The sequence below is a fragment of the Pithys albifrons genome, chromosome 1, assembly GCF_047495875.1.
Source record: "Pithys albifrons albifrons isolate INPA30051 chromosome 1, PitAlb_v1, whole genome shotgun sequence".
In the NCBI taxonomy this organism is placed as follows: domain Eukaryota; kingdom Metazoa; phylum Chordata; class Aves; order Passeriformes; family Thamnophilidae; genus Pithys; species Pithys albifrons.
In genome coordinates, this window is record NC_092458.1 from 127,100,274 (window position 1) to 127,124,394 (window position 24,121).

A 24,121-nucleotide genomic window follows, 5' to 3' on the forward strand; every position below is an offset into this window, starting at 1 on the left:
ACCCCTGGCGCCCAAGGCGCCGCCCCTCGGCCAGCCCCCCCTCGGGGACCCCCGGCGCTCGAGGCGCTGTCCCTCGGCACCTCCCCCTTCGGGGAGTCCCGGCGCCCGAGGGTTCGCCCATCGGCAAGACCCCCTTTGGGGACACGCGGCGCCTGAGGGGTTGCCCCTCGGCCAGCCCTCCTTCGGGGACCCCCGGCGCCCGAAGTGTCGCCCCTCGGAAACCCCACCTTCTTGGGGACCCCGGCGCTTCAGGTGTCACCCCTCAGTAACCCTCGGCCAGCCCCCCCTTCAGGGACCCCGGCGCCTGAGGGGTTGCCCCTCGGCCAGCCCCTCCTTGGGGACCCTGGGCGCCCGAGGGCTCGCCCCTTGGCAACTCCCCCTTAGGGACCCCCGGCACCCGAAGGTTCGCCCATCGGCAACCCCCCTTCAGGGACCCCCGGCGCCCATGGCGTTGCCCCTCGGCAACCACCCCTTGGGGACCTCCGGCGCCCGAGGGGTTGCCCCTTGGCCATCCTCCCCTCACCCCCGGCGCCCGAGGAGTCGCCCCTCGGCAACCCCCCCTTGGGGACCCCCGGCGCCCGTGGCGTCGCCCCGCGGCAACCCTGCCTTGGGGACCCCCGGCGCTCCTCCCCCCCTGGGGCTCGAAATGTCGCCCCCCGGGAGGCCGCGTCGGGCTCCCCCCCTCCCGGTGCCCGAGATGTCGCCCGCCGGAAGTCCGCGCAAGGGACCTCCCCTCCCGGTCACCGAAATGCCGCCCCCCAGGAGCGCCCGCTGGGGACCCCCCCGCGTGACCGAAATGTCGGCCCCCGAAAACCCGTATTGGGGAGCCACGGTGCTCAAAATGTGGGCCCTCGGGAACCACCCTTTGGGGACCCGGGTGCCCAAAAGGTCGTCCCTCGGGAACCCCCGTTGGCGAACCCCGGTGCCCAAAATATAACTCGGGAGCCCCACTTGGGGACCCCCGGTGCCCAGCAATGTCGGCCCTCGGGAACCACCCCTTGGGGACCCCCCGGTGCCCAAAATGTCGTCCTTCGGCAACCCCCCTTGGGGACCCCCGGTGCCCAAAATGTCGGCCCTCGGGAACCCCCCTTGGGGACCCCCGGTGCCCAAGATGTCGACCCTCGGCAACCCCCCTTGGGGACCCCCGGTGCCCAAAATGTCGGCCCTCGGGAACCCCCCTTGGGGACCCCCGGTGCCCAAAATGTCGGCCCTCGGGAACCCCCCTTGGGGACCCCCGGTGCCCAAAATGTCGGCCCTCGGGAACCCCCCTTGGGGACCCCCGGTGCCCAAAATGTCGGCCCTCGGGAACCCCCCTTGGGGACCCCCGTTGCCCAAAATGTCGGCCCTCGGGAACCCCCCTTGGGGACCCCCGGTGCCTGAAATGTTGTCCCTCAGGAACCCCCCTTGGGGATCCCCCATGCCCGGAATGTCGACCCCGGGAGCCCGCGTTGGGGACCCCTCTTCCCGATGCCCGGAATTTCGCCGCCTGGGTACACCCGGAGCCCGAGGCGTCGCCCCTCGGCAAGCCGCGCCTTGGGGACCCCAGGCGCCCGAGGCGCCGCCCCTCGACAAGCCCGGCGTTTGGGACCCCCTGCGCCCGAGGCGCCACCCCACAACAAGCCCCCACCTTGGGACTCCCGGCGCCCGTGGCGCCATCCCTCAGCCAGCCCCACTTGGGGAAACATGGCATCTTAGGCGCCGCCCCTCAGCCAGCGCCGCCTTGGGGACCCCCGGCATCCGAGATGTCGCCCCTCGGCAACATCCCCTCGGGGAACCCCGGCGCCCGAGGTGTCGCTCGTCGGCAATCCCCCCTTGGGGAACCCCAGCGCCAGAGGTGCCGCCTCTCGGAAACCCCCCATTTGGCGAGCCACGGCGTCCGAGATGTCGCCCCTCGGCAAGCCGCCCACTTGGGGACCCACGGCGTCCGAGGCGCCGCCTCTTGGCCAGCCCCTCCTTGGGCCCCACCGGCGCCCGCGGCGCCGCCCCTCGGCCAGCCCCCACTTGGGGAACCCACGGCGTCCGAGGCGCCGCCCCTCGGCAAGCCCCGCCTTGGGGACCCCTGGCGCCCGAAACGCCGCCCCTCGGCAGCGCACCCTCTGGGACTCCCGGCGCCCGACGCGCCGCCCCTCGGCCAGCCGCCCCTCGGGGACCCCAGGCGCCCGAGGCCTCGCCCCTCGGCAACCCCGCCTTGGGGACCCCCGGCACCAGAGGCGTCGCCCCCCGAAAAACCCCCCTTGGGACCCCCCGGCGCCCGAGGTGTCGCCCCTCGGCAACTCCCCCTTGGGAACCTCCGGCGCCCGAAGGCTCGCTCCTCGGCAACCCCCCCTTGGGGATCCCCTGCGCCCGAGGCGTTGCCCCAGGGTAAGCCCCCCCTTGGGGATCCCCTGCGCCCGTGGCGCCGCCCCTCGGCCAGCCCCCACTTGGGGAACCACAGCGCCCGAGGCGCCGCCCCTCGGCCAGCCCCCACTTGGGGACCCCCGGCGTCCGAAACACCGCCCCTCTGCCAGCCCCCCAATTGGGGAGCCCCGGCACCCCAGGTGTCGCCCCTAGGCAACCCCCCCTTCGGGGAGCCCCGGCGCCCGAGGTGTCGCCCCTCGGAAACCCCCCCTTGGTGACCCCCGGCGCCTGTGGCGTCGCCCCTCGCAACCCCCTTCTTGGGGACCCCCGGCGTCCGAGGCGTCGCCGCTCGGCAATCCCCCCTTGGGGACCCCCGGCGCCAAAGGCGCCACCACTCGGCAAGCCCAGCTTTGGGGACCCCCGGCGTCCGAGGGCTCGCCCCTCGGGAACCCCCCGTCAGGGACCCCCGGCGCCCATGGCGTTGCCCCTCGGCAACCACCCCTTGGGGACCTCCGGCGCCCGAGGGGTTGCCCCTTGGCCAGCCCCCCCTCACCCCCGGCGCCCGAGGAGTCGCCCCTGGGCAACCCCCCCTTGGGGACCCCCGGCGCCCGAGGCGTCGCCCCTCGGCAACTCCCCCTTGACGATCCCCAGCTCCCAAGGCGTCGCCCCTCGGCAACCGCCCCCTTGGGGATCCCTGGCGCTTGAGGGCTGGCCCCTCGGCAACCCCGACTTGGGGACCCCCGGCGCCCGCGGGCTTCCCCTTCGGCAACCCTGCCTTGGGGACTACCGACGTCCGAGGTGTCACCCGTCGGCATGCCCCCCCCTTGGGGAACCCCGGTGCCCGAGGTGTCGCCCCTCGGAAAACCCCCCCTTCGGGACCCCCGGCAAGCCCCCCCTTGGGGACCTGCGGCACCCGAGGTGTCGTCCCTCAGCCGACCCCCTTGGGCACCCCCGGCGTTGCCCATCGGCAACTCCACCTTGGGCATCCCCGGCGTCCAAGGCGTCGCCCATCGGCAACACCCCCTTGGGGACCCCCGGTGCCCAAAATGTCGTCCTTCGGAAATCCCCCTTTCGGGACCCCTGATGCACAAACTGTTGTCCCTTGGGCCACCCTCAGTGCCCAAAATGTCATCACTCAGGAACTCCTCCGTCGGGACCCCCTGGGTGCCCGTAATGTCGATCCTCTCGGCAACCCCGCCTTGGGGATGCCTGGTGCCCGAAAGGTCACAGACCAAGCCCTTTTTGCAGGGGGGGTCGCCCCGTGAAAGCCAGCGGGGGCACCCTGAAGGTGCCCGCTGCACTTCAACATGTGTGTCTGTCACGGTGATGGCAGGAGGTTCATTTGCCCAGAAGGCCTTTCTTGTGCCCCCTCTTGACCTCGACGCTGCTGCTCCTCTTCTGAACTCTTGCCTCGCCGTCCCTCGCCGTCCCGTGCTCCTGGCTCTGCTTTCTTCTCAGATGGCTTCCGTCAAGCAAAGAGAATAACACAGTTGAGTCCGAGAAGCTCCAACTCCTTCAAGTCAGTGAAACGGGCACCCAGAGCGAGCTCCCCAAGCCACCATCACCTGCCCACTCCCACCCCACGCCCCCACGGCCCCACACAACCCTCCAACTTCCACTGGTGTCACCTCCACGTTTTCCCACGTCAGCACTGCCGTCCGCACGATGCCGCCGCTCTCTTCTCCCATGGTTTCTGCAAAGGAAGGAGGACACAGGCAGGTGTGAGAAACACCAGCTCCTCTGTAGGAAGTAAACCGGGACCCTACATCTCCAGAGGGAGACCTCCAAGTCACTCCAAACCCACCCACAGAGCCCCCCACTGACACAAACCTCTCCAAACCTCACCTTGAGTGGTCACGGCGACGCCCCGTCTGCTGCTGGGAGCCAGGCCCTCTGGGCAAAGGAAGCTGGGCATACAAAGCACTGGCCAACGAGGCTGCACCTCTGACTACAGAGGGCTCGAGACGCTGCTAGTCTGCAAAGTGCCCGGGACTCCAGGGCACTGGCCCCGACTTACGGGCGGCCCTGGGCCCAAAGGCCTGCGGAGGCTCCTTCTCTCCGCCTCGGGGGAACCCAGACACCCTCCCCCCTAACGGTGCTCCGTTGGCTGCCTGAAGAGAGAGGGCAACCCAGGAAGGAGGGTGAGAGCCCCTTTCTTCTCCCCCAATGGGAAATGGAGCTCTCCCAACCCCAGCCCACCCTGAAAACAGGGCACGGCTTTCTTTATTGCCTTGCCACCTTTTGTGGCTGCTGGCGCCTGTCGTCCACTGTGACGCTTTGTAGCTGGGCCATGTCATGTCCTCTGCTCGTTGGCAGCTGTGAAGCCCCTCCACATTGCCAGGCCCTCGTGGCCTCTGCACAAGCCAGGCCATGTCTAAGGCGGCCACCTGCTGCTGTGCAGTACGGATGGCACCCCACAGCTTGCTACACAGAGCCCCTCTTTCCCTCCTGGGAAGCCTAAGCTACGCTACCTGCTTTTCTAGGGGGACCAAGGGACACGCTCGCTCTCTCACTCACACCGACAAAGACAAGACAGAGACACAAAGGGGCAACGTCCCAGGAGAGGGAGCAAGCTCTGAGCAGCAACCTGCGGCGAGCCATTCCTGACGCCCAGCAGCGGGAGAACACGGCCTCAGACTTGCCCTGGCCTGCCCAGACACCTCAAGCCCCTGACTACGCAGGGCGGCTTCAAGGCTGGACAACGAACACAGGCTGTGACATGCCCAGGCTACAGGGGGGTCACCGTGGCCAGCAGCCGCCACCAGGCACTAAGGCACCAAGGGAAACAAAGAAGCCCTGCTCCGCTGACACGGTGGCCTGCAGTCAGGATACCTCCATTTGCCCCTGGGATGTGGAGAAGGGCTCTCTCACTCTCCTTACAGTGTTTCCTGCTCTCCCTGGGCAGCCAAAGGAGAACCGTGGCAAAAGGCCAAAAACACCAAAGGAAAGACCCAGCCCTGTTTACGGGGGGGTCGCCCAATGAAAGCCAGCGGGGCACCCTGAAGGTTCCTGCTGCACTTCAACATGTGTGTCTGTCCAGATGACGGCAGGGACAGTTGTTTGCCCAGAAGGCCTGTCTTGTGCTCCCTCTTGACCTCGATGCTGCTGATCCTCCTCTGCACTCTTTCCTCGATGTCCATCTCCATCTGTTTCTCGACAGCTTCTGCAAGATAAAGAGAAGAGGGTTAGCCCTGAGGTCTCTCTATTAACCTCTACTCCTGTACAAGGACTTAAGTCTTGGAGCAGTACTTGTTTTCATTATATATTGTCTCCTGAACCCACAGCAAAATTTTAATGTGATTCATCCTCTTTTCTTTCGTTTTCCTCCCTTTTCAGCCTTCTAACCCGTTTGCTGCTTGAAAAATCTGTGGCTGGACTCGGCATGAAGTACTTATTACCATTCTTTTTCTCTTCTTACAGGAAAATTACGTCCAAGATCCTTTGTTAAACTTTGACTCCATGATTGGAAAGAACGTAAAACAGTATTCCTAATTTATGGAGTCATTCCCTAGGATGGTGAATTTTTTTTTCAGAAAAATCTGTCTCCTTCACCCCATCAGCAAGTTTAGTTTCTACAACTAAAAGAACTGCACACATCCAGAATGCTAGTTTAGCACAGCCTGCTTAAATGTCCATTCTTTCTCCTACCTAAATTGTCTTGCCAACTTGCAGATGCCTGCTATGAAAATGCTACCAATGTCTTCCCTGAAGTACTTCTGATTTTGTCTTTAAATAGGATGGCCCCACGCTTATATCTCTCCAAGATGTTTATTCTGTCCCTAATAGTTATGCCAGATTGCTCTGAAAAATGTTTTTTTTGTCCCCCATAGGCACCCTCTTTTTTTTTTTACATGTTCCCGTTTCAGGAAAAGCCCAGTAAGTCAATTTTTCTCTCAGAGATCTTCTTTCTGGCCTGACACTTTACATAATGATTTTCCTTTCAAATATCTCAAGTGTCCTTTTGCAGTTTTCTCAGCTTTATCAAACTCTGTGGCCGCTGAGTTACCTCATGAAGCCTCAGTTCAATAAGCTTTTCCCTCAGAATTGTCACGAAACACCCTGCTGCGCTCTGATGCTGTAGTCCAACACTCCCTAGTCTCTAACAACCCAAAATGAGCCCCAGGGCAACTCTACAAGCTTTTATAGGAGCTTTTCAAAGCACCTTTCGCCTGCCCTGCCTCAGGGCTGAGGGGAGCGGCGGGGAAAGGGCACAGCTACGGCACGGCCGAGCCCCCCAACCGCCCTCACGGCACCTGTCGCTGTCCGTGTAGCCCTCACAGCCCCCCAGGAGCATGGGGGACACCCCTTCTCCCTCCCGGAGCGGCGGGGACCCGCCTGTGCCTCCCGGAGCGGCGGGCGGGACCCGCCTCTGCCCCCCGCCCCTGCCCCGAGCGGCGGGAGGGGTGGGGGCGGGAATCCGCGGCTCCCTCACGCACTCACCGGGGACGACTCTTAACACTTTACCTCGCCTTTTCCCCTCAAAACATGTCCCAGCTCTGCCCCCACGGTTCCCTTGGCTTTACATCGCTTTGAGGCTGTGCCATAGCTGACCTCTCCCCTCAGTAACGCCACAGACACCTCACTGCTCTCCGACACGACCGCTCTGCGCCCCGTGCCCCCCGCATCGGCGTAAAATGGCGCCTCGCCTCTCCGTTCCTTGAGCCCCTCACGGTGGGCGGGGCAGCGCAGCTGAGGGGAGGGGCGGGAAAAGCCCCTGCTGGAGAGGCGGGAAATACGTGACGGGGGGGGGGGCAGGGTCCCGTGCCAGGAGGCGGAACGTACGTGCGAGAGAAGCGGCGCGGCCGTGACAGACCCACCCTGGCTGACCCAGTCCGGCTGGTGCCGCCCCTCAGACCATGGCGGGACCAGCAGAGCCCTCCAGGGCTGCTGCCCCCTCCGCGGCGACACGCGGGGCACCACGCAGGGTGCTGGAGTGCGCTGCAGTTCCCGGCCAGGCGGCGTCGGCGAGGGAGAGGGGGCGGCCGAGGGCGGGATTCGAACCGGCGTTTGGGCAGAGGGGGCTCCGTCGGTAGTGCGCAGGCGCGGAGTACGAAGCGCTGTCGCCAGTGCTGCCTCTCCTGCTCGATGCCACATCCCGTGTTCGTTCATGGCGCTGTTTTCCCGCACCTGCCGCAGCCGGTGCCGCGGGAGCGCGCGGGGAACATCCCGCCGCCGGTGCGGCTGCTCCAGAGGCGTTCCTGGAGCGCGGCGCCGGCACCATCGCCCGCAGCGCCGCCGCCAAGATCGTGAGTGCCGGGGCCGCGGGGCAGGGGCTGGGCTGGGCTGGGCCTCAGTGGCACTCCATGCACGGACAAATACTCTGCATGCAGCTCGGTGGGTGCTTTCCCGTCCTGGGGGTGAGGTGAATCCTGGGCTCCTGTGCTTTTGTCAGCCGAGATGGAAAATTCCTGCACTTGGTTTTGGCAAGTGGCAGTTTCCCAGAATTTTCTTACCTTGTTTGCTTCCTGTGGAACATGTGGACCAGCAGAACTCTCAGGGCTTGTGTTCAGAACAGGCTTGAGGAGAGTGAGTGAGGGAGTGAGTGAGTGGAGTGAGGGAGTGGAGGGAGGGAGTGGAGGGAGGGAGTGAGTGGAGTGAGTGAGGGAGTGAGTGAGGGAGTGAGTGAGTGGAGTGAGTGAGTGGAGGGAGTGAGTGGAGGGAGTGAGTGAGTGAGTGGAGTGAGTGAGTGGAGTGAGTGAGTGGAGTGAGTGAGTGAGTGGAGTGAGTGAGTGGAGTGAGTGAGTGGAGGGAGTGAGTGAGTGAGTGAGTGAGGGAGTGAATGAGTGAGGGAGTGAATGAGTGAGTGGAGTGAGTGAGTGGAGTGAGTGAGTGAGTGAGGGAGTGAATGAGTGAGTGAGTGAGTGAGTGAGTGGAGTGAGTGAGTGGAGTGAGTGAGTGAGTGAGTGAGAAGGAGCCACAACGTGTCTTCCTTGTCCTGCACTGCAGGATCAGAATCCTGGTTTAGGTTAGGGATGCTTTTGCACTGTTGCATGTCTTCGATGGTCAGAGCCAACTTTCTGCTGGGCCACTTAGGAAGAACAGTTGCCTAGAGCTTCATGTTTGCTTTCCTTGCAGCCTGGAGTGTTGGGGGGATTCCTGAAGCTGATTGCCTTGAAAGCCAGTGATCCCCAAGGCTTTGACCTGCTAAACAGCATCATGGAGCATATGCCCCCGTGAGTATGAGCTCAAATTGCATTCAAAACTGACTTCTGTGGGCTTTGGTTCTGCAGTGTGCAGTCATGCCAAAGGTTAACACTTCAGGAGCAAAAATGTCACATTTATCAGTTAAAGAGATGGGAACAACTTTATCTGTGTTTTCTGTAAAGTGACAGCACCAGTCAAAGCCCACTGTGAACTGAATAACTGTTCTTTTAAATTTCCAGTGAATCAGTTGACTGGTACAGGAAACAGGTCTTCATTCTGCTATTCCAAAGACTTCCAAGTTCCAAACCAACAAAACTTATCAAAAGTAAGTTCCTTGCTCTGAAAAGCTCCAGTGTGACACGAGTGGTTCAGAGTGTGCAGTTGCACAGATCAGGCATCCTGTACATGGGTGGGACTCTGGTGGCTCCAGGGACTTGCTCCAAATGCTCTGGAGTCAAGGGGGGCATAAAGGGCAGTGGCCACAGCAGGTGACACTCCATGAAAACTGAGGGAATGGAACTAAAGGACTTGTGTAGTTCTCCTCCTTTCCTGGTGTGTGTGATGTCGTTACTTGTCTGAAAGTGTCTCCATTTAATCTCCAGCTAATAGCAACACACTTGCCCTGTCACACAGCACAGCCATTCTGACCACTGCTCTCTGCAGTTTGTGTTCATGCTGGGAAACATTCCATGCTTTTGTGTCATTTTGGCCTTCATGGGAATAAAGTTATGAGGAAGGGTTTACGTTCCTCTGTCAAAGCTGTGACACATTGTTGAAATCATCCCCAGGCAGATGGCCATGCTGATGAAATTCGTGATGTTATCTCTACACAGATCACACAAGGTCTGTTATTAATCCTTTAAAATCTGCTTGATGCCTCCTGTAGAGGAGCAAGAATTACAGGGTTCTTCCAATGGTGTTCCACCAACCAAATGGAAGTGGTGCTTCCAGCGTTCCACGTTTCAGTGTTGTGGTGCCCGAGAAGATGAGCAGTTTTTAGGCAAACTTTGGAGCAGCAAGTTAATGCCCTTCAGTAAAAGGGAACATTTATGAAGGCTGCCCTTTCTGTCTCCTTGTTAGAATGCATTTTGCTGCTGACTCTAAAGCAATTCTGAGCGTTCTTGTGAAGCACAGGCTGTCCTCACCTGTTCACTGTTCCCCTCCCCTCTCCCCCCAGGATTCCTTTGCTGCAGGCCCTCCCTCCTTGGCTTGTTTGAGCTGCTTGAGGATGACACGACCCCTGACAAGGAGCACTTCATTGACACAGAGGATACTCCAGGCTATCAGACTGCATTCTCCCAGCTGGCCTTTGCTGGGAAGGAAGAACATGATCCTGTGGGGCAAATGGTGAACAATCCCAGGATCCAGCTGGTTCACAGCGTGCCCAGGCAGGGTAGGTGGCTTGGGCTCTGCATCCCTGGGCTGCATTCAGCAGAGAAGAAATGCCTCTGTGAGAATGGTCTCTTGCTAAGGTTTGTTAATCAGCAAAATGAAGTGTGTTGTAGGCAGAAGGCAAGATCTTGCTGTGTCTTCTTGTTCATTGGAACTTGGCTTTTGTAAGGTTTTCCTGGTAACCTCAGAAAGGCCTTATTTTTCACAGCACTTAGTTTAGCAATCAGCTCAAATATATGCTATTTTAAAGATGAAGATTTATCTCCTTGATGGCCTATAACTAATGGTTGTCTCCTGTTCAGTTGCACGGACGTGGGAGATTCAGGCAGCTCATATAAAATTAGACATTTTGAGTGCACAGCTAACTCTTACCCCAGATAGTGTTTGTTTTGTTCAAGATTTGGGTAAGTAAAGATTGTCTGAGAGATGAGCTGTTTCACCCTCCATAACTGCTGCTCTGAGAGTGTCTGAGCTTGTGCCCTGTACATGAAGAGCCATGGCAGTGGCTGAGTGTCCCTGAGCCCTCTGCTCTGTCTGTGCTGCAGGTTCTGTGCCTGCTGAGTGTCCCTGAGCCCTCTGCTGTGTCTGTGCTGCAGGTTCTGTGCCTGCTGAGTGTCCCTGAGCCCTCTGCTGTGTCTGTGCTGCAGGTTCTGTGCCTGCTGAGTGTCCCTGAGCCCTCTGCTGTGTCTGTGCTGCAGGTTCTGTGCCTGCTGAGTGTCCCTGAGCCCTCTGCTGTGTCTGTGCTGCAGGTTCTGTGCCTGCTGAGTGTCCCTGAGCCCTCTGCTGTGTCTGTGCTGCTCTGTCTGTGCCTGCTGAGTGTCCCTGAGCCCTCTGCTGTGTCTGTGCTGCAGGTTCTGTGGATGCTGAGTGTCCCTGAGCCCTCTGCTGTGTCTGTGCTGCAGGTTCTGTGCCTGCTGAGTGTCCCTGAGCCCTCTGCTGTGTCTGTGCTGCAGGTTCTGTGGATGCTGAGTGTCCCTGAGCCCTCTGCTGTGTCTGTGCTGCAGGTTCTGTGCCTGCTGAGTGTCCCTGAGCCCTCTGCTGTGTCTGTGCTGCGGGTTCTGTGGATGCTGAGTGTCCCTGAGCCCTCTGCTGTGTCTGTGCTGCAGGTTCTGTGCATGCTGAGTGTCCCTGAGCCCTCTGCTGTGTCTGTGCTGCAGGTTCTGTGCCTGCTGAGTGTCCCTGAGCCCTCTGCTGTGTCTGTGCTGCAGGTTCTGTGCCTGCTGAGTGTCCCTGAGCCCTCTGCTGTGTCTGTGCTGCAGGTTCTGTGCCTGCTGAGTGTCCCTGAGCCCTCTGCTGTGTCTGTGCTGCTCTGTCTGTGCCTGCTGAGTGTCCCTGAGCCCTCTGCTGTGTCTGTGCTGCTCTGTCTGTGCCTGCTGAGTGTCCCTGAGCCCTCTGCTGTGTCTGTGCTGCAGGTTCTGTGCCTGCTGAGTGTCCCTGAGCCCTCTGCTGTGTCTGTGCTGCTCTGTCTGTGCCTGCTGAGTGTCCCTGAGCCCTCAGCTGTGTCTGTGCTGCTCTGTCTGTGCCTGCTGAGTGTCCCTGAGCCCTCAGCTGTGTCTGTGCTGCTCTGTCTGTGCCTGCTGAGTGTCCCTGAGCCCTCTGCTGTGTCTGTGCTGCAGGTTCTGTGCCTGCTGAGTGTCCCTGAGCCCTCTGCTGTGTCTGTGCTGCAGGTTCTGTGCCTGCTGAGTGTCCCTGAGCCCTCTGCTGTGTCTGTGCTGCTCTGTCTGTGCCTGCTGAGTGTCCCTGAGCCCTCTGCTGTGTCTGTGCTGCAGGTTCTGTGCATGCTGAGTGTCCCTGAGCCCTCTGCTGTGTCTGTGCTGCAGGTTCTGTGCCTGCTGAGTGTCCCTGAGCCCTCAGCTGTGTCTGTGCTGCTCTGTCTGTGCCTGCTGAGTGTCCCTGAGCCCTCAGCTGTGTCTGTGCTGCTCTGTCTGTGCCTGCTGAGTGTCCCTGAGCCCTCAGCTGTGTCTGTGCTGCAGGTTCTGTGGATGCTGAGTGTCCCTGAGCCCTCTGCTGTGTCTGTGCTGCTCTGTCTGTGCCTGCTGAGTGTCCCTGAGCCCTCTGCTGTGTCTGTGCTGCAGGTTCTGTGCCTGCTGAGTGTCCCTGAGCCCTGTGCTGTGTCTGTGCTGCAGGTTCTGTGGATGCTGAGTGTCCCTGAGCCCTCTGCTGTGTCTGTGCTGCAGGTTCTGTGCCTGCTGAGTGTCCCTGAGCCCTGTGCTGTGTCTGTGCTGCAGGTTCTGTGGATGCTGAGTGTCCCTGAGCCCTCTGCTGTGTCTGTGCTGCAGGTTCTGTGCACGCTGAGCACCAGCCTGAATGCAGTGACAATCTGGAAAAGAATTGCTTTTCTTGGGATTGTATCTCGGCAGTTTGACCTGCTAAAAAATGAGGGCATTGCTGATGCTGTTAATATGAGCAGCTGCATTGTGCCTGGAGAGGACCCAGACCCACAGTCCTAGTGCAGCTTCCCTGGGACAGGGACAGTGCCAGGAGTTAAGCAAGTCCCTGCAAAGGATGGAGTAAATCTGCTCCTTGCATCTGTAAGGAAAGACTGAGTAGTAGGGAAGGGGAGCATTTATGTGCTGTATTGAGATTTCCATCTGCTCCCACGTGCAGCAGTGATGGGGTGGCTGGGTTTGGTCTGGGCCTGTGAGGATCAGCCCTAAACAACCCCACCTCACCAGAGGGCCCTGAACCCTCAAGGGAAATGTCCAGTAGGAACCAGACCAGTCGATAGTTATTGCAGAGGAAAAACCATGTGAAAGAAAAGGTACTTCTGTTCTTCGTGGCAATCCTGTAATGCCTTGTGCAGTCTCTGTGTGCTGTTCTTGGAGTGACCACCCCGTGTGTGTCTAACAAAACCTGTTAGAAAGGTAGTCAGGGATTGGAATTGGGGTATGATCCCTACAGACTCTTGCAAAGCCTGAAGGACTGCAGTGATGAGTGTGCTCAGCAAAGGAGGTTTCTCAGTATCTGCTCAGATTTCCCTCAGCTCTGGGGGCCTGGTGGCCAGCTGGAGGTGGCGGGGACACACATGGGACCCCTTGAGCTTTGTGGGAGGAGCTGGGGGTTGGCACGGTGCGATTTTTTGTTCTTTGGGTTTTTTTCCTGGTTTTCTGGTTTCCTTTTTGAGCTCTGTGGTGCTAGGGAGAAAAATCTGGAAACAAATCAAACTGAAGGGATTTCCTGAGTTGCTTTGCAGAGAAGTGCCACCTTCAGAGGATGCACAAATCCACCAGGAAGTCAACGAAGGAGCTGTGGAAAGTGCAGCAGAGTGCAGGGAGCAGCCACTGTCCCAGCTCCCTGGTTTTGGGGGCATTAGTCCACCTACGGAAAGGAAAAAAGCCTCCCCGTCTTGTTTTCAGCCCTGCAGAGGAATGTCGTGTTCCAGAATTTCGGAGGGATTTGTGTGTGTCCTGTGCTGGCAGCTGCGTGTCTTGGGAGGCCATGGAGTGACATACATTGGGGGGACATGGGGGAACAAGGGGAGAACATGGGGGGGGACACGGGGAGGACATGGGGGGGGACATCAGGAGGACATGGGAGGACATCAGGGGGACATGGGGGTACATCGAGGGGACATGGGGAGGACATGAGGGAGATGGGGTGGACATGGGGGACGCAGGGGACATGGAGGAAACATGGGGGGAACATTGGGGACATGGGAAGGCTATGGGGGGACATGCAGGGGACATGGGACGTCCAGGGAAGTCCGAGAGGGCCCAGGGGGGTCCAGAGGGGTCCAAAGTGTTTTGGGGGGTCCAGGAGAGTTCAAGTTGGTCCAGGAGGGTCCAGGGGTTTTCCCTGGGGGTATGAGGGGGTGGTCCATGGGGGCCCTAGGAGGATTCAGGGTGGTCCAGGAATGTTCAGGAGGGTCCAGGGGGTTTTAAGGGAGTGGAAGGGGGTTTCAGAGGGGTCCAAGGGGGTCCAGGAGAGATTCGGAGGGTCCAGGGGGTTTTGGGGGGGTCCAGGAGTGTCCAGGGGAGTCTCAGAGGTGTCCAGAAAGGTTCAAAGGGGTCCAGAAGGGTCTAAGGAGGGTCCAAGGGGTCCCAGGCAGGTTTGAGAGGGGTCTAGGGGGTTTCAGGGGGTTTGGAGGGGTCCAGGGGAGTCCAAGTATGATTCAAGAGGGTCCAAGGTTTTTGAGAGTGTCAAGGGGGGCTGGGGGGTGGTGCAAGGTGGTCCAAGAGAGTTGAGGAAAGTCCAAGGGGGATTCAGGGGGGTCCAGGGGAGTTCAGGAGGGTCCAAAGGGATCCAGGAGAAGTCAGAGACGAATGAGGGGGGTCTCACAGTGGATGAAGGTGGTAAGGTGGGTCTCAGAGGAGTCACAGGGAGGTAAGGGGAGGTAAGAGTGGTCAGGGGGTGCCTGGGGCACTCAGAGACCCCCATTGCCCACAGCCCAGCAATGTCGGCCCTCGGGAACCTCCCTTGGGGACCCCGGGTGCCCGAAATGTCGTCCCTCGGGAACCCCCGCTTCGAGGAGCCCCGGCGCCCGAGGTGTCGCCCCTCGGCAACACCCCCTTGGGGAACCCCGGCGCCCGAGGTGTCGCACCTCGGCCAGCACGCCCTTGAGGAGCCTCGGCGCCCGAGGTGTCGCCCCATGGACAACCTCCTTGGGGACCCCAGAGACCCACCCACGGACCCCCCAGGGACCCCCAGAGACCCCAGAGATTCCCAGACACTCCCAGGGACCCCCAGGGTCCCCCAGGAAGCTACAGAGATCTCGCAGAGAACCCCCACTTTCCCCCAGAGACCCCCCAGAGACTGTCAGAGACCCCCAGACACCCCAGGGACCCCCCTAGACCCCCCCGACACCCCCAAGGGACTCCCAGATGCCCCCACAGACCCCCAGGGACCCCCCAGAGACTCTCAGAGACCCCCCAAGGACCCCCAGAGAGCCCACTGGGACTCCCCAGGGACCCCCCAGAGACTCCCCATAGATCACCAGGGACCGCCCAAGGACCCCTGCAGACCCCCAGACACCCCCAGAGACTCCCAGGGGCCCCCAGAAACTCCCAGAGATCCCTCAGGGACCCGCAGAGACCCCTCAGGAACCCCCAGAGACTCCCAGACACCCCAGAGACTCCCAGAAACCCTCAGAGACCCGCCAGGGACCTCCAGAGACCCCAGAGACTCCAAGAGACCCCCCAGAGACCCCCACGGACCCCCCAGGGACCACCAGAAAGCCCCAGAGACCCCCCAGGGACCACCAGAGACCCCCCAGAGATTCTCAGAGACCTCCAGGGACTCCCAGACACCCGCCGAGACCCCCCAGGGACCCCCAGAGACCCTCCATAGATCACCAGGGACCGCCCAAGGACCCCCACAGACCCCCAGACACCCCCAGAGACTCCCAGGGGCCCCCAGAAACTCCCGGAGACCACTCAGGGACCCGCAGAGACCCCTGAGGGACCCCCAGAGACTCCCAGACACCCGCCAGGAATCCTCAGATGCCCCCAGAGACCCCCAGAGATCCCCAGAGACCCCCAGACCCCTCCAGGGACCCCCAGACACCCCCAGAGAACCGCAGGGACCCCCAGAGACCCCCCAGAGACTCTCAGAGACCTCCAGGGACTCCCAGACACACGCCGAGACCCCCCAGGGACCCCCAGAGACCCCCAGACACCCGCCAGGGACCCTCAGATGCCCCCAGAGACCCCTAGAGATCCCCAGAGACCCCCAGACCCCTCCAGGGACCACCAGACACACCCAGGGACCCCCAGGGACCCCCAGAGACCCTCCAGAGACCCCCAGACACCCCACAGGGACCCCCAAGGGCCCCCTAGGGACCCCAACAGATCCCCAGAAACCCCCCCTGTGACCCCCAAAGAACTCCCCTGGGGATCTCCTGGGACCCCCCAGAAACCCCCAGACACCCCCAGAGACCCTCAGAGATCCTCAGGGACCCCCCAGGTACCCCCATAGATCGCCCAGAGATCACGAGATGCCCCCCAGGGACCTCCAGAGACCCCTCCAGAGATCATGAGAAACCCCTCCGAGACCCCCAGGGACCTCCAGAAACCCCCAGGGACCCACCTTGGGACCCCCAGAGGACCCCAGGGACCCCCAGGAACCCCTCATAGATCCACCAGAGACCCCCATAGATCCCACAGAGACCTCCAGAGAACCCCAGAGACCACCAGAGATGCTCCGGAGACACCCCAGAGACCCCCACAGAGATCCCCGGTGCCCGAAATGTCGTCCCTCGGGGAACCCCCTTGGGGACCCCCGGTGCCCGAAATGTCGTCCCTCGGGGAACCCCCTTGGGGAGCCCCGGTGCCCGAAATGCCGTCCCTCGGCCATCCTCCTTGGGGACCCCAGAGACCCCCAGAGGACTCCCCCAGGGACTCCACAGGGACCCCCAGAGACCCCAGAGATTCCCAGACACTCCCAGGGACCCTCCAGGGACCCCCAGGACGCTACAGAGATCTCCCAGAGAACCCCCAGTTTCCCCCAGAGACCCCCCAGAAACTGTCAGAGACCCCCAGACACCCCCAGACACCCCAGGGACCCCCCTAGACCTCCAGACACCCCCCAGGGACTCCCAGACGCCCCCACGGACCCCCAGGGCCCCCCCAGGGACCCCCCAGAGACCCCCAGAGACTCTCAGAGACCCCCCAGGGACCCCCAGAGAGCCCACTGGGACTCCCCAGGGACCCCCAGAGACTCCCCATAGATCACCAGGGACCGCCCAAGGACCCCCGCAGACCCCCAGACACCCCCAGAGACTCCCAGGGGCCCCCAGAAACTCCCAGGGATCCCTAAGGGACCCGCAGAGACCCCTCAGGGACCCCCAGAGACTCCCAGACACCCCAGAGACTCCCAGAAACCCTCAGAGACCCCCCAGGGACCTCCAGAGACCCCAGAGACTCCAAGAGACCCCCAGAGACCCCCACGGACCCCCCAGGGACCACCAGAGACCCCACAGAGATTTTCAGAGACCTCCAGGGACTCCCAGACACCCGCCGAGACCCCCCAGGGACCCCCAGAGACCCTCCATAGATCACCAGGGACTGCCCAAGGACCCCCACAGACCCCCAGACACCCCCAGAGACTCCCAGGGGTCCCCAGAAACTCCCAGAGACCCCTCAGGGACCCGCAGAGACCCCTGAGGGACCCCCAGAGACTCCCAGACACCCGCCAGGAACCCTCAGATGCCCCCAGAGACCCCCAGAGATCCCCAGAGACCCCCAGACCCCTCCAGGGACCCCCAGACACCCGCGGAGACCCGCAGGGACCCCCAGGGAACCCCAGAGACCCCCCAGAGACTCTCAGAGACCTCCAGGGACTCCCAGACACACGCCGAGACACCCCAGGGACCCCCAGAGACCCCCAGACACACGCCAGGGACCCTCAGATGCCCCCAGAGACCCCCAGAGAACCCCAGAGACGCCCAGACCCCTCCAGGGACCCCCAGACACCCCCAGAGACCCCCAGGGACCCCCAGAGACCCTCCAGAGACCCCCAGAGACTCTCAGAGATCCCCCATAGACCCCACAGGGACCCCCAAGGACCCCCTAGGGACCCCCACAGAACCCCAGAGACCCCCCCTGTGACCCCCAAAGAACTCCCCTGGGGATCTCCTGGGACCCCCCAGAAACCCCCAGACACCCCCAGAGACTCCCAGAGACCCCCCAGGGACCCTCAGACACCCCCAGAGACTCATAGAGACCCCCAGAGACCCCCAGAGACACTCAGAGATCCCCCAGGGACCCACAGGAACCCCTCAAAGATCCACCAGAGACCCCCAGAGACCCTCAGGGACCCCCCAGGGACCCCCATAGACCGCCCAGAGATCACGAGATGCCCCCCAGGGACCTCCAGAGACCCCTCCAGAGATCACGAGAAACCCCTCCGAGACCCCCAGGGACCTCCAGAGACCCCCAGGGACCCACCTTGGGACCCCCAGAGGACCCCAGGGACCCACAGGAACCCCTCATAGATCCACCAGAGACCCCCATAGATCCCACAGAGACCTCCAGAGAACCCCAGAGACCACCAGAGATGCTCCGGAGACACCGCAGAGACCCCCACAGAGATCCCCGGTGCCCGAAATGTCGTCCCTCGGGGAACCCCCTTGGGGACCCCCGGTGCCCAAAATGTCGTCCCTCGGGGAACCCCCTTGGGGAGCCCCGGCGCCCGAGGTGTCGCCCCTCGGCAACTCCCCCCTTCGGGGACTTCCGGCGCCCGAAACGTCGCCCCTTGGGGACCCCCCATTTGGGGACCCCCGGTGCCCGAGGTGTCGCCCCTCGGCAACCCCTCCGTGGGGAGCTCCGGTGCCCGAAATGCCGTCCCTCGGCCAACCTCCTTGGGGACCCCAGAGACCCCCAGAGGACCCTCCCAGGGACTCCACAGGGACCCCCAGAGACCCCAGAGATTCCCAGACACTCCCAGGGACACCCAGGGACCCCCAGGACGCTACAGAGATCTCCCAGAGAACCCCCAGTTTCCCCCAGAGACCCCCCAGAAACTGTCAGAGACCCCCAGACACCCCCAGACACCCCAGGGACCCCCCTAGACCTCCAGACACCCCCCAGGGACTCCCAGACGCCCCTACGGACCCCCAGGGCCCCCCCAGGGACCCCCCAGAGACCCCCAGAGACTCTCAGAAACCCCCCAGGGACCCCCAGAGAGCCCACTGGGACTCCCCAGGGACCCCCAGAGACTCCCCATAGATCACCAGGGACCGCCCAAGGACCCCCGCAGACCCCCAGACACCCCCAGAGACTCCCAGGGGCCCCCAGAAACTCCCAGGGATCCCTAAGGGACCCGCAGAGACCCCTCAGGGACCCCCAGAGACTCCCAGACACCCCAGAGACTCCCAGAAACTCCCAGACACCCCAGGGAACTCCAGAGACCCCAGAGACTCCAAGAGACCCCCACGGACCCCCCAGGGACCACCAGAAACCCCACAGAGATTCTCAGAGACCTCCAGGGACTCCCAGACACCCGCCGAGACCCCCCAGGGACCCCCAGAGACCCTCCATAGATCACCAGGGACTGCCCAAGGACCCTCACAGACCCCCAGACACCCCCAGAGATTCCCAGGGGCCCCCAGAAACTCCCAGAGACCCCTCAGGGACCCGCAGAGACCCCTGAGGGACCCCCAGAGACTCCCAGACACCCGCCAGGAACCCTCAGATGCCCCCAGAGATCCCCAGAGACCCCCAGACCCCTCCAGGGACCCCCAGACACCCCCAGAGACCCCCAGGGAACCCAGAGACCCCCAGGGACTCTCAGAGACCTCCAGGGACTCCCAGACACACGCCGAGACACCCCAGGGACCCCCAGAGACCCCCAGACACACGCCAGGGACCCTCAGATTCCCCCAGAGACCCCCAGAGATCCCCAGACCCCTCCAGGGAACCCCAGACACCCTCAGAGACCCCCAGAGACCCTCCAGAGACCCCCAGAGACTCTCAGAGATCCCCCAGAGACCCCACAGGGACCCCCAAGGACCCCCTAGGGACCCCCACAGATCCCCAGAGACCCCCCGTGTGACCCCCAAAGAACTCCCCTGGGGATCTCCTGGGACCCCCCAGAAACCCCCAGACACCCCCAGAGACTCCCAGAGACCCCCCAGGGACCCTCAGACACCCCCAGAGACTCATAGAGACCCCCAGAGACTCTCAGAGATCCCCCAGGGACCCACAGGAACCCCTCAAAGATCCACCAGAGACCCCCAGAGACCCTCAGGGACCCCCCAGGGACCCCCATAGACCGCCCAGAGATCACGAGATGCCCCCCAGGGACCTCCAGAGATCACGAGACACCCCTCCGAGACCCCCAGGGACCTCCAGAGACCCCCAGGGACCCACCTTGGGACCCCCAGAGGACCCCAAGGACCCACAGGAACCCCTCATAGATCCACCAGAGACCCCCATAGATCCCACAGAGACCTCCAGAGAACCCCAGAGACCACCAGAGATGCTCCGGAGACACCGCAGAGACCCCCACAGAGATCCCCGGTGCCCGAAATGTCGTCCCTCGGGGAACCCCCTTGGGGAGCCCCGGCGCCCGAGGTGTCGCCCCTCGGCAACCCCCCCCTTCGGGGACTTCCGGCGCCCGAAATGTCGCCCCTTGGGGACCCCCCATTTGGGGACCCCCGGTGCCCGAGGTGTCGCCCCTCGGCAACCACCCCGTGGGGAGCCCTAGTGCCCGAAATGCCGTCCCTCGGCCAACCTCCTTGGGGACCCCAGAGACCCCCAGAGGACCCCCCCAGGGACTCCACAGGGACCCCCAGAGACCCCAGAGATTCCCAGACACTTCCAGGGACACCCAGGGACCCCCAGGACGCTACAGAGATCTCCCAGAGAACCCCCAGTTTCCCCCAGAGACCCCCCAGAAACTGTCAGAGACCCCCAGACACCCCCAGACACCCCAGGGACCCCCCTAGACCTCCAGACACCCCCCAGGGACTCCCAGACGCCCCCACGGACCCCCGGGGCCCCCCCAGGGACCCCCCAGAGACCCCCAGAGACTCTCAGAGACCCCCCAGGGACCCCCAGAGAGCCCACTGGGACTCCCCAGGGACCCCCAGAGACTCCCCATAGATCACCAGGGACCGCCCAAGGACCCCCGCAGACCCCCAGACACCCCCAGAGACTCCCAGGGGCCCCCAGAAACTCCCAGGGATCCCTAAGGGACCCGCAGAGACCCCTCAGGGACCCCCAGAGACTCCCAGACACCCCAGAGACTCCCAGAAACCCTCAGAGACCCCCCAGGGACCTCCAGAGACCCCAGAGATTCCAAGAGACCCCCAGAGACCCCCACGGACCCCCCAGGGACCACCAGAAACCCCCAGAGACCACCCAGAGACCCCTCAGGGACCCCCAGAGACCCTCCATAGATCACCAGGGACCATCCAAGGACCCCCACAGACCCCCAGACATCCCCAGAGACTCCCAGGGGCCCCCAGAAACTCCCAGAGACCCCTCAGGGACCCGCAGAGACCCCTGAGGGACCCCCAGAGACTTCTAGACACCCGCCAGGAACCCTCAGATGCCCCCAGAGACCCCCAGAGATCCCCAGAGACCCCCAGACCCCTCCAGGGACCCCCAGACACCCGCAGAGACCCGCAGGGACCCCCAGGGACCCCCAGAGACCCCCCAGAGACTCTCAGAGACCTCCAGGGACTCCCAGACACACGCCGAGACCCCACAGGGAACCCCCAGAGACCCCCAGACACCCGCCAGGGACCCTCAGATGCCCCCAGAGACCCCCAGAGACCTCCAGGGACCCCCAGAGACCCTCCAGAGACCCCCAGAGACTCTCAGAGATCCCCCAGAGACCCCACAGGGACCCCCAAGGACCCCCTAGGGACCCCCACAGATCCCCAGAAATCCCCCCTGTGACCCCCAAAGAACTCCCCTGGGGATCTCCTGGGACCCCCCAGAAACCCCCAGACACCCCCAGAGACTCCCAGAGACCCCCCAGGGACCCTCAGACACCCCCAGAGACTCATAGAGACCCCCAGAGACCCCCAGAGACACTCAGAGATCCCCCAGGGACCCACAGGAACCCCTCAAAGATCCACCAGAGACCCCCCCTGTGACCCCCAAAGAACTCCCCTGGGGATCCCCTCGGACCCCCCAGAAATCCCCAGACACCCCCAGAGACTCCCAGAGACCCCCCAGGGACCCTCAGACACCTCCAGAGACCCCCAGAGACTCTCAGAGATCCCCCAGAGACCCCACAGGGACCCCCCAGAGACCCCCTAGGGACACCCACAGATCCCCAGAAACCCCCCCTGTGACCCCCAAAGAACTCCCCTGGGGATCTCCTGGGACCCCTCCGAAACCCCCAGACACCCCCAGAGACTCCCAGAGACCCCCCAGGGACCCTCAGACACCCCCAGAGACTCATAGAGACCCCCAGAGACCCCCAGAGACTCTCAGAGATCCCCCAGGGACCCACAGGAACCCCTCATAGATCCACCAGAGACCCCCATAGATCCCACAGAGACCTCCAGAGAACCCCAGAGACCACCAGAGATGCTCCGGAGACACCGCAGAGACCCCCACAGAGATCCCCGGTGCCCGAAATGTCGTCCCTCGGGGAACCCCCTTGGGGACCCCCGGTGCCCGAAATGTCGTCCCTCGGGGAACCCCCTTGGGGAGCCCCGGCGCCCGAGGTGTCGCCCCTCGGCAACTCCCCCCTTCGGGGACTTCCGGCGCCCGAAATGTCGCCCCTTGGGGACCCCCCATTTGGGGACCCCCGGTGCCCGAGGTGTCGCCCCTCGGCAACCACCCCGTGGGGAGTCCCGGTGCCCGAAATGCCGTCCCTCGGCCAACCTCCTTGGGGACCCCAGAGACCCCCAGAGGACTCCCCCAGGGACTCCACAGGGACCCCCAGAGACCCCAGAGATCCCCAGACACTCCCAGGGACACCCAGGGACCCCCAGGACGCTACAGAGATCTCCCAGAGAACCCCCAGTTTCCCCCAGAGACCCCCCAGAAACTGTCAGAGACCCCCAGACACCCCCAGACACCCCAGGGACCCCCCTAGACCTCCAGACACCCCCCAGGGACTCCCAGACGCCCCCACGGACCCCCGGGGCCCCCCCAGGGACCCCCCCGGGAGACCCCCAGAGACTCTCAGAGACCCCCCAGGGACCCCCAGAGAGCCCACTGGGACTCCCCAGGGACCCCCAGAGACTCCCCATAGATCACCAGCGACCGCCCAAGGACCCCCGCAGGCCCCCAGACACCCCCAGAGACTCCCAGGGGCCCCCAGAAACTCCCAGAGATCCCTAAGGGACCCCCCAGGGACCCCTCAGGGACCCCCAGAGACTCCCCATAGATCACCAGGGACCGCCCAAGGACCCCCGCAGACCCCCAGACACCCCCAGAGACTCCCAGGGGCCCCCAGAAACTCCCAGAGATCCCTCAGGGACCCGCAGAGACCCCTCAGGGACCCTCAGCGACTCCCAGACACCCCAGAGACTCCCAGAAACCCTCAGAGACCCCCCAGGAACCTCCAGAGACCCCAGAGACTCCAAGAGACCACCAGAGACCCCACAGAGATTCTCAGAGACCTCCAGGGACTCCCAGACACCCGCCGAAACCCCCCAGGGACGCCCAGAGACCCTCCATAGATCACCAGGGACCGCCCAAGGACCCCCACAGAACCCCAGACACCCCCAGAGACTCCCAGGGGTCCCCAGAAACTCCCAGAGACCCCTCAGGGACCCGCAGAGACCCCTGAGGGACCCCCAGAGACTTCTAGACACCCGCCAGGAACCCTCAGATGCCCCCAGAGACCCCCAGAGATCCCCAGAGACCCCCAGACCCCTCCAGGGTCCCCCAGACACCCGCAGAGACCCGCAGGGACCCCCAGGGACGCCAGAGACCCCCCAGAGACTCTCAGAGACCTCCAGGGACTCCCAGACACACGCCGAGACACCCCAGGGACCCCCAGAGACCCCCAGACACCCGCCAGGGACCCTCAGATACCCGCAGAGACCCCCAGAGATCCCCAGAGACCCCCAGACCCCTCCAGGGACCCCCAGACACCCCCAGAGACCTCCAGGGACCCCCAGAGACCCTCCAGAGACCCCCAGAGACTCTCAGAGATCCCCCAGAGACCCTACAGGGACCTCCAAGGACCCCCTAGGGGCCCAGCACAGAACCCCAGAGACCCCCCCTGTGACCCCCAAAGAACTCCCCTGGGGATCTCTTAGGACCCCCAAAGAACTCCCCTGGGGATCTCCTGGGACCCCCCAGAAACCTCCAGACACCCCCAGGGACCCCTAGACACCCCCAGAGACCCCCAGAGACCCTCCAGAGACCCCCAGAGACTCTCAGAGATCCCCCAGAGACCCCACAGGGACCCCCAAGGACCCCCACAGAACCCCAGAGACCCCCCCTGTGACCCCCAAAGAACTCCCCTGGGGATCTCCTGGGACCCCCCAGAAACCCCCAGACACCCCCAGAGACTCCCAGAGACCCCCCAGGGACCCTCAGACACCCCCAGAGACTCATAGAGACCCCCAGAGACCCCCAGAGACTCTCAGAGATCCCCCAGGGACCCACAGGAACCCCTCAAAGATCCACCAGAGACCCCCAGAGACCCTCAGGGACCCCCCAGGGACCCCCATAGACCGCCCAGAGATCACGAGATGCCCCCCAGGGACCTCCAGAGACCCCTCCAGAGATCACGAGAAACCCCTCCGAGACCCCCAGGGACCTCCAGAGACCCCCAGGGACCCACCTTGGGACCCCCAGAGGACCCCAGGGACCCACAGGAACCCCTCATAGAT

The 24,121-nt window shown here is 63.1% G+C and overlaps 2 protein-coding genes across 2 annotated transcripts; both read left to right on the forward strand.

The window, feature by feature from the left end:
- The first annotated feature begins 646 nt into the window (after nt 1-646).
- Nucleotides 647-3,421, forward strand: LOC139678382 (basic proline-rich protein-like). Its single transcript, XM_071569168.1, has 3 exons — nt 647-908; nt 1,396-2,361; nt 2,538-3,421. The coding sequence occupies exons 1-3, from the start codon at nt 647-649 to the stop codon at nt 3,419-3,421; spliced, it is 2,112 nt and encodes a 703-aa protein (XP_071425269.1).
- A 3,772-nt stretch (nt 3,422-7,193) lies between these two features.
- Nucleotides 7,194-10,303, forward strand: LOC139678389 (exportin-2-like). The gene is made up of 5 exons (XM_071569181.1): nt 7,194-7,301; nt 7,371-7,583; nt 8,413-8,510; nt 8,721-8,806; nt 9,659-10,303. The coding sequence occupies exons 1-5, from the start codon at nt 7,194-7,196 to the stop codon at nt 10,039-10,041; spliced, it is 888 nt and encodes a 295-aa protein (XP_071425282.1). The 3' UTR covers nt 10,042-10,303.
- Nucleotides 10,304-24,121: the final 13,818 nt, after the last annotated feature.

What these genes read in the sequence shown, in the direction of transcription:
- LOC139678382 (XM_071569168.1), top strand. Translation starts at nt 647, where the DNA reads ATGTCGCCCCCCGGGAGGCCGCGTCGGGCTCCCCCCCTCCCGGTGCCC. An exon ending in GTCGTCCCTCGGGAACCCCC is followed by an intron (nt 909 to 1,395) that starts GTTGGCGAACCC and finishes GTTGTCCCTCAG; the next exon opens with GAACCCCCCTTGGGGATCCC. An exon ending in GCCCGAGGCGTTGCCCCAGG is followed by an intron (nt 2,362 to 2,537) that starts GTAAGCCCCCCC and finishes CCGGCACCCCAG; the next exon opens with GTGTCGCCCCTAGGCAACCC.
- LOC139678389 (XM_071569181.1), top strand. Translation starts at nt 7,194, where the DNA reads ATGGCGGGACCAGCAGAGCCCTCCAGGGCTGCTGCCCCCTCCGCGGCG. An exon ending in TTCCCGGCCAGGCGGCGTCG is followed by an intron (nt 7,302 to 7,370) that starts GCGAGGGAGAGG and finishes CTCCGTCGGTAG; the next exon opens with TGCGCAGGCGCGGAGTACGA. An exon ending in GCAGCGCCGCCGCCAAGATC is followed by an intron (nt 7,584 to 8,412) that starts GTGAGTGCCGGG and finishes CTTTCCTTGCAG; the next exon opens with CCTGGAGTGTTGGGGGGATT.